Source organism: Babesia bigemina, scaffold Bbigscaff_56832 (genome assembly GCF_000981445.1).
Source record: "Babesia bigemina genome assembly Bbig001, scaffold Bbigscaff_56832".
Taxonomy (NCBI): domain Eukaryota; phylum Apicomplexa; class Aconoidasida; order Piroplasmida; family Babesiidae; genus Babesia; species Babesia bigemina.
In genome coordinates this window covers 1-8935 of record NW_012236969.1, presented here as the reverse complement: position 1 = coordinate 8935, position 8935 = coordinate 1, and the positions used below count along the sequence as shown (strand labels likewise).

Sequence of the window (8935 nt, the reverse complement as noted above, 5' to 3'; positions counted from 1 at the left end):
AAAGGAGCGATGTAGAGTGGGTTAAGGAGCGATGTAGAGTGGGTTAGGGAGCGATGTAGAGTGGATAAAGGGGCGATGTAGAGTGGGTAAAGGGGCGATGTAGAGTGGGTAAAGGGGCGATGTAGAGTGGATAAAGGGGCGATGTAGAGTGGATAAGGGAGCGATGTAGAGTGGATAAAGGGGCGGTGAAGAGTGGGTTAAGGAGCGATGTGGAGTGGATAAAGGGGCGATGTAGAGTGGACAAAGGGGCGACGTAGAGTGGATAAAGGGGCGATGTACAGTGGACAAAGGGGCGACGTAGAGTGGATAAAGGGGCGATGTACAGTGGATAAAGGAGCGATGTAGAGTGGGTTAGGTAGCGATGTAGAGTGGGTTAAGGAGCGGTGTAGAGTGGGTTAGGTAGCGATGTTGAGTGTATAAGGAGCGATGTGGAGTGGATTAGGGAGCGATGTGGAGTGGGATAGGGAGCGATGTAGAGTGGATGATAATCACCACTTGTGACCATGTCATCGCTGCCGTAACCATGTCATCGCTGCCGTGACCATGTCATCGCTGCCGTAACCATGTCATCGCTGCCGTGTCCATGTCATCGCTGCCGTGTCCATGCCATCGCTGCCGTGACCATGTCATCGCTGCCGTAACCATGTCATCGCTGCCGTGACCATGTCATCGCTGCCGTAACCATGTCATCGCTGCAGTGACCGTCTCATCGCTGCCGTGGCCATGTCATCGCTGCCGTGACCATCAACTTGGTCAAATGGTAATTCAGCATTTTGGTCATGGCATTGGTCACCACTTTGATCAGCACATTGGTCATGGCATTGGTCAGCACATTGGTCAGCACCTTGGTCAACACTTTGGTCATGGCATTGGTCAACACATTGGTCACCACGTTGGTCAACACTTTGGTCAGCACATTGGTCAGCACATTGGTCAGCACCTTGGTCAGCACTTTAGTTAACTACTACACAATCGCATACAACGATTAATGAGTGATGCAACAGATTAAACCACAATTCATAAGTTAGGTGAGTAGGTGATGCTAGGTGAGTGTAGATAGTAAACACGTGAGTACGATTACGGTTGCAGGTAAAACACCCTGTTAAGCTTGTTAACACGTGCAGCAGCCAACAGCGATTGCGCGGCGATGCGATGACTCGAGGGACTATGTAGATGCGATTTGATGTGGAGGAGGTCGAGGCGGATGACCATGATGTGGATGAGGTACAACAAAGAGAGGAGCCAGAGGGCAAGGACAAGGTAGGAGAAGGGTTGCCTGATGATCCAGAGGAACTCATCACACTTTTCGAAGAGGTCCTTGAAATATTGCGAATGCAGCACACTAAATAACTGATTGCGCAGGTTGAAGCATTTCGTTTGGTTGGATATCAGACAATGTACATCTTGGAATGTGAAACCATATTGGTATAATGTAGGACCCACTCCCTTGCATCCAACAATCGATGGGCATTTGCATCCGTCGCCAGGGACGTCCGGGTTGAGCATACCGTGCGTCCCTTTTTTGCAGGTGTCCCCTCTCAAGCAGCCAGTGCATCCCCAGTCTTGGCAGAATATCTGTAAGAATGCGTTATACAAACTGTTGAGTTGCTGCCAAAACGTCCACGGCAAATAAACCGACCAGGACATGTATGCGTCGCAGTGTTTGTTGCCGAAGTAAGGATAAGTGTCCGAGTAAAGGGTAGACAAATAAGGCCCGCAGTGATTCGCACCGTTGCATCTAGTACTGATTGACAGGCTTGATACAGCATCTTCGGATGATTTGGGATGGTTGGTGCCATGGCTGCTTCGTGCATCACCATAGGCTTGCGTCAGCGCATTGGTAAGAGGAGATGCATCGGAATACAAATCGATAGATGCTGTTTTCATTGTAGATTCAATCTTCTGTTTCAGCCCGTTACTACTACCAAATGACCATCCTTTCACGAAGGACAACGCAAAAGCATAGTGTTCTGGCAAGCTGCTCGGGGGTCTGGGCGACAGGGACAGCAGGCATGAAGCGACGCCTTTGTCGAAGAATTTGATCAGCACGTTGCTTATGTCTTTACCCGTCCTTTTGCTTCCCGAGAAACCCTTGAAGCCGAGTGGCGTGATACATGGCATCCCGGGTGTTAATTTGGGACACGTCTTACATTCCGATTTACAGTCAACGCTGGTCAGTTGGTGAGGCAAGTGGCCGGGAAGGGAGTCACGGAGGTACGACATGAGCGGTGATCTGGGACGGCACTCGACATCAGTTTTCGAGTGGTCCTTACACTGCCAACCGGCGGACTCTACATCGCTGCCATAGGCGCAGTGATACCAACCGTACTCCGATGCCAGGTTGCTACAGCGGCTGTGCAGGAATCTGAACACAGGAAACAGTCGACGCATCAATTCGAGCAACATGTTGAGACATGACGAAGGCGATGAGGGGATCGCAAATCCAGCGGCGTTACTGTGGTAGTCAACGGCGTAGGTGGTGAACTCATCACCGTAACCGACGATGGTAGTCAGGATGACTGGAGCAAGGGACGTGACGTGCATAACTGCGTCATGTAGATCACTAGGCGTGAGGTTCTGTGGGTAAGCATTCAACAGCAGGCTGCTTGGTTCTTCGAAGGTGATGCCGTCCACCGCAGCGTTGCCCCCCGCTTTCTTCTTGGGCTTATCGAAAAGATCAGCAAAATCGTTCGTTGTGAGCTCGAAGTAGACTGGGTGATGGACCAGACTGGTGAACCAACCGAGCATTTCGTATATGGAACACGGTCGCCGAGTCGACAAGGAAGCGGCGATGTGGCAGACATCGTAATAAAGGGTGAGGTACGCATACATATTTTCAAGTGCAAATTTGGTGTCCTTATCATTGCGGTAGACGTGATCATAATTTTCTCCGACTAACTTTCCATAAATTGATGACCCGGTGAAACCAGTTTTGTTCTGCAGCTCACCGTTCTGATCTGTCTCTTTGATGGCAACACGGTAACCGCACCTTCGCAAAAATGAACCAAGACTGCTACCGGAATACAGTTTACGCTTCGACCATTCTGAATTGCATTGATCTCTAAAATAGCTCAGGTCGTCATTTAGAATCGCCAGTAAAGTCAGGAACGTTTTGGCGCAGTCACGTCCTTCTTTAGTCAACACAGAATATTCGGTGTTAGGATTTTTCACCAACTCACCAAACTTCTGCCTGTCATACGCGGATATGTAAACTCTACTCAGCTCACCGATGAAGTTCGTTAAACCGCTGGAGACACAATCTATAACCGGCGTACTGGGTTTAGCGAAGCCGTCCGGTTTGAGGTCATGGAGCGCCTCCAACAGCCCATCGAGCAGGCCTGGTATCTGATGATCATACCTGTTTGCGTTAGCAATGTGCAACATCAACTCATTGAAGCGGTCATACATTGCTAAGAGCCTGCGTTGGTAGTCATGAATGTCCGTTCCAGCGGGGTGCTTCTTGCTGTTCTCTTCATCGTTCACCCTTACGGTCTCTTTGTTGACATATAGGTGGAGGTTGATGTACAATTTCTTGAACTCCTCCGACAGCGTTTTAAATTCATCTTTCTTGGAATTATGTGGCTTAGTAACAGCTCCTTTAAACTCTTCAAGTTTACTCAGTTCAACTGTAGGCGCTTCGAAAGCATACTTCTCCCTCGGCTTAACTTCCGGCTTCCCCTCGAACGCCTCCATGAAGCCTTTGAAGCCAGTGTTCTTGTCTTGTTCGATCGCCTCGGGCAGTCCCTTGAGGTGCGCGGTGACCCTGTCGGCGAAGTGGTCGAGCTGCAGCGCCATGGTGGTGATGTACTGCTTGTCGAGCTCGGAGGTGAGTTGCCTTTTGACTTCTTTGACTTGACCGTCGACATCGATTTTTAGGGATCGAGTGGTATCGTCGCGTATTTTTTCAGCTTCATGTAAGAATTTGGTGGCTTCCTTGATGGCTTTTGCCAGGTCATCTTCTTGCAGATTGGTAAGCTGATACTGAATTATTCTAATGCCGTTTTTAGCGTATTCAGATGTATTGAAGTACGTGTCCTGCAATTGTTTCAGACTCCCCTGAGCGTGGTCACCGGCGGCTCTTACAGCCTGGCAAAGCTCATGAAGGGTGGCAGTGATTTTTTCCAATTCCTTTACTGCGTATTCCTTTTCACTGTCGATTTTTATCAAAGCATTTTCTACCTGGGTCTTAATGTCTATTATCTTTTCAGGCAGGTCACCTTTTAGCTCATCAGGCTTAGTCTTCAAGAGCTCAAGAGTATCTTGGTTGATTTGCCCTGTGTAATTCGGGTATTTATCTTTCAAAAATTCCGCTATTTTACCACCTACACCACCTCCCTGTATCAATGCATCCCTTCCGATCTCTGTATTAAGTTTTTCAGCGACAGCTGCCTGAAATTTGCTCGCCTGAAGCTCAGTGTTTAGTTCCGCGTGAGTGCGTATGAAATCGTCCATGATACCACTACCAAAGTTATAATCTTTCGAATCTGGACCGCTCAGCGACTTCTTCTTGAACGCTTGCGGTATAGTTTCCGTTTTGAGCTTCTCAAGCTCAGCTTTAACATTCATCTTATAACTGTTCACCAGAGTCAGTAATCCTCGAGCCTTTTCATGTAGACTTCCCGCACTGTACTCTATTTTTTTTTCTTCATCATTGGCATCTTTTATGCCACTATATATTGCTGACACCTTTTTTCTGATAGCTGCGGTCACACCCTTCACTTCGCTTTCCAATTTCTTTGTTATGGCATCTATGGTAGCCTCAACAACCTCTTTGTAATGTTCGGCAACACCTTCGGCTATTTGACCTAAGGCAGTGAAAATCTTTGCAGCATCTCCCTGTTCTAATGTTGGCGGTGACTGCTGAAGTTTGTTTATCATCCCTTGCAGTTCAATAACACTACCGAGTTTTTCTTGGATGTTATTTTTTACGTTAAACATGTCGCCAACTGTGCTCTTCAGCTGTGCTTCAACTTCTTGAAATTTAAGACCTGGGTTGCTGCCCTTGACAGCACTCTGAAGTGTCGTTAGATGCTTAGAAAGTTCATCCTTAACATCTTTAATGTTATGATTTACATATCTTGCGTCAGCATATCGAATAATTTCTTGCCATCCCCTATTCTGCATTATGTTTTTTAGAGGTATCATAATGTCTTGATTGAGATGAGTGAAATATGTTTTAAGTTGTGTGAATGGTGCCCTCGTCAAAGAGCTTAAGAGCTGAACATTGCCTTCGACGCCGCTGCCAATGCTCTCAATATTCTTGAATGCCTCGAGATTTTGCAAATTTCCTTCTACATTCTTAACTGCCTCCTCAATTGCATTCTTCGTGTCTTCGAATTTTTCAAAAAAAAAAGACGATTTTTCTACTGTGCTTTCGAGCGGAGTCTTGATCGCACTTTCGATCTTCCACAATCCTTCTCTCACATTTTTTTCCAAATTATTGAAATGCGTCGTCACAATATTTTCATTAACGTGATCCCAAATCGCTTTCTTAATCGCTCCTTTGACCTTATACAAATCCTTCTTCAGCTCGTCGTTCATCTCCTTAACCTGCTTAAGTGCTGCAGTCACTTTCTCTTTGACATGCTTTTTAGCCTCTTCACCGGCGCCGTGTAGTATCAATACGGATGCTGTAATCTCTCTAACAGCCGATGCGATGAGGAAAGGTTTCTTTTCCGAATCACCTTCATTAACTTCCTTTAATATCTCTTCCACCTTCCCAAACGCCGAATTAATCAAAGGCTCTGCTTGACCAATCCACGTCGTCAACTCTCCTATATACTCCATAAGCTGTTTCTTTATTTCCTCCAGCTGCCTCTTAATTTCATTCACCTTCTTGCTTAAATCGTCAACAAGATTTTTCACCTTTTTCTTGATACTATCATTCACGCAAGTTCCCAGGTCTGTCAAACAACGCTCTATTTTCTCCCTCATCACCTTTCGATCTTCCTGCTGCTTACTCGACAGAGCAGCGAACTGCTCCGTCTCAAGCTTAACACAGGCACGCGCTTTATTCACATCATCACGCACAATAGAGTTAAGATCATTAATTGCGTTTTTCACGTTTTCATATTTTGCAGTGTCTAAAGATTCATTAAATTTGTCTGCGTTGTTAAGGCATGTCTTCACCAATTGGTCAGCAGAGTCCACGGATCCCTGCACAATTCTTCCAGCACCTGCAGCAAAATTATTTTTTAAATCTTCACTCACCGATTGTTTGAGTTTCTTCATTTGACTGTCCAAGTCTGTTATCTTGCTCTTGACAGAATCATTAGAGTTCTTAACTCTCTCATTATACCCCCGCACCCCTTCGACCACCCTTCCAATCGCATCATTAAAACCTAATTTACCACCATGTTTACAGGTCTCAAGTGACTTAATTGCATTGCTAATTTCATTATTATGCTGCCCTAAATGATCTTTGATGTTACTGAGAACACCACTCAAAAATCCCATCACCCCGTCACACAGCCAGTCCAAGTCAGAGTAGACAATTCCAGTGCCGTCGTAGCCTTTGGACTCAGAGTTGAAGCCTAAGAATTTCTCGAGGCCAGAGCAGAGGTTGTTAAGGATATTAGTAGGGTTGTTATTTAGGGTATTTTTAAGTTTCAAAATTTTACCAAATTTCTTGTCAAGCTCCCTAGGCGGCACATGGTCAGGGCAGTGGCAGGAGGTGGAAGAAGGGAAGGGAAGGGTGACAAGGCACAAGTTATTGTTATGGTTTAAAGAGGTCATAGAGGTATTATGGCGAGGTAATTCAAGGGATGTGGAGTGGGTAAAAAAGCGATGTAGAGTGGGTTAGGGAGCGATGTAGAGTGGGTTAAGGGGCGATGTAGAGTGGGTAAAGGGGCGATGTAGAGTGGATAAGGGGCGATGAAGGGTGGGTTAAGGGGCGATGTAGAGTGGGTAAGGGGCGATGTGGAGTGGATAAAGGAGCGATGTAGAGTGGGTTAAGGGGCGATGTGGAGTGGATAAAAGGGCGATGTAGAGTGGGTAAAGGGGCGATGTAGAGTGGATAAAGGGGCGATGTAGAGTGGATAAAGGGGCGATGTGGAGTGGGTTAGGGAGCGATGTAGAGGAGGTAAGGGGCGATGTAGAGTGGATAAAGGGGCGATGGAGAGTGGGTTAGGGAGCGATGTAGAGTGGATAAGGGAGCGATGTAGAGTAGGTTAAGGGGCGATGTAGTGTGGGTAAAGGGGCGATGTAGTGTGGGTAAAGGGGCGATGTAGAGTGGGTTAAGGAGCGATGTAGAGTGGATAAGGGAGCGATGTAGAGTGGTTAAAGGAGCGATGTAGAGTGGATTAAGGAGCGATGTAGTGTGGGTAAAGGGGCGATGTAGAGTGGGTTAAGGAGCGATGTAAGGTGGGTTAAGGGGCGATGTAGGGTGGGTAAAGGAGCGATGTAGAGTGGATAAAGGGGCGATGTAAAGTGGGTAAAGGGGCGATGTAGAGTGGATGAAGGGGCGATGTAGAGTGGGTTAAGGGGCGATGTAGAGTGGATTAGGGAGCGATGTAGAGTGGGTTAAGGGGCGATGTAGAGTGGATAAAGGAGCGATGTAGAGTGGATCAGAGAGCGATGAAGAGTGGGTTAAGGGGCGATGAAGAGTGGGTTAGGGAGCGATGTGGAGTGGATTAAGGGGCGATGTAGAGTGGAGTTAGGGGCGATGTGGAGTGGATAAAGGGGCGATGTAGAGTGGGTAAAGGGGCGATGTAGAGTGGATTAAGGGGCGACGAAGAGTGGATAAAGGGGCGATGTAGGGTGGATTAGGGAGCGATGTAGAGTGGGTAAGGGAGCGATGTAGAGTGGGTAAGGGAGCGATGTAGAGTGGGTAAAGGGGCGATGTAGAGTTGGTTAGGGAGCGATGTAGAGTGGATTAAGGGGCGATGTGGAGTGGGTTAGGGAGCGATGGAGAGTGGGTTAGGGAGCGATGTAGAGTGGATAAAGGGGCGATGTAGGGTGGGTTAGGGAGCGATGTAGAGTGGATAAAGGGGCGATGTAGAGTTGATAAGGGGCGATGTAGAGTGGATAAGGACCGATGTGGAGTGGGTTAAGGGGCGATGTAGAGTGGATAAAGGGGCGATGTAGAGTGGGTTAAGGGGCGATGTGGAGTGGGTTAAGGGGCGATGTAGAGTGGGTTAAGGGGCGATGTAGAGTGGATAAAGGGGCGATGTAGAGTGGGTAGAAGAGCGATGTAGAGTGGGTAAAGGGGCGATGTAGAGTGGATAAAGGGGCGATGTGGAGTGGATTGAGGAGCGATGTAGAGTGGGTTAAAGGGCGATGTAGAGTGGGTTAAGAAGCGATGTAGAGTGGATAAAGGGGCGATGTAGAGTGGGTTAGGGGCGATGTGGAGTGGGTTAAGGAGCGATTAGAGGAGGTTAGGGAGCGATGTAGAGTGGGTTAAGGGGCGATGTAGAGTGGGTTAGGGAGCGATGTAGAGTGGGTTAGGGAGCGATGTAGAGTGGGTTAAGGAGCGATGTAGAGTGGATAAAGGAGCGATGAAGGGTGGATAAATAGGCGATGTAGAGTGGGTAAAGGGGCGATGTAGAGTGGATAAAGGGGCGATGTAGAGTGGATTAGGGAGCGATGTAGAGTGGGTTAGGGAGCGATGTAGAGTGGGTAAGGGGCGATGTAGAGTGGGTTAAGGGGCGATGTAGAGTGGGTTAGGGGCGATGTAGAGTGGGTTAAGGGGCGATGTAGAGTGGGTTAGGGAGCGATGCAGAGTGGGTTAAGGGGCGATGTAGAGTGGGTAAGGGGCGATGTGGAGTGGATAAAGGAGCGATGTAGAGTGGGTTAAGGGGCGATGTGGAGTGGATAAAAGGGCGATGTAGAGTGGGTAAAGGGGCGATGTAGAGTGGATAAAGGGGCGATGTAGAGTGGATAAAGGGGCGATGTGGAGTGGGTTAGGGAGCGATGTAGAGGAGGTAAGGGGCGATGT

The 8935-nt window shown here is 47.9% G+C and overlaps 2 protein-coding genes across 2 annotated transcripts; one reads left to right on the top strand and one right to left on the bottom strand.

Annotated features, from left to right (window-relative positions):
- Positions 1-779: 779 nt before the first annotated feature.
- BBBOND_0000640 (hypothetical protein, conserved) lies at positions 780-989 on the top strand (the record flags this gene model as incomplete). Its single annotated transcript, XM_012914910.1, has 1 exon — positions 780-989. One exon carries the CDS (start codon positions 780-782, stop codon positions 987-989), a length of 210 nt encoding a protein of 69 aa, XP_012770364.1.
- An 88-nt stretch (positions 990-1077) lies between these two features.
- Positions 1078-6456, bottom strand: BBBOND_0000630 (hypothetical protein, conserved; the record flags this gene model as incomplete). The annotated part of the gene is made up of 1 exon (XM_012914909.1): positions 1078-6456. The coding sequence occupies one exon, from the start codon at positions 6454-6456 to the stop codon at positions 1078-1080; it is 5379 nt and encodes a 1792-aa protein (XP_012770363.1).
- Positions 6457-8935: the final 2479 nt, after the last annotated feature.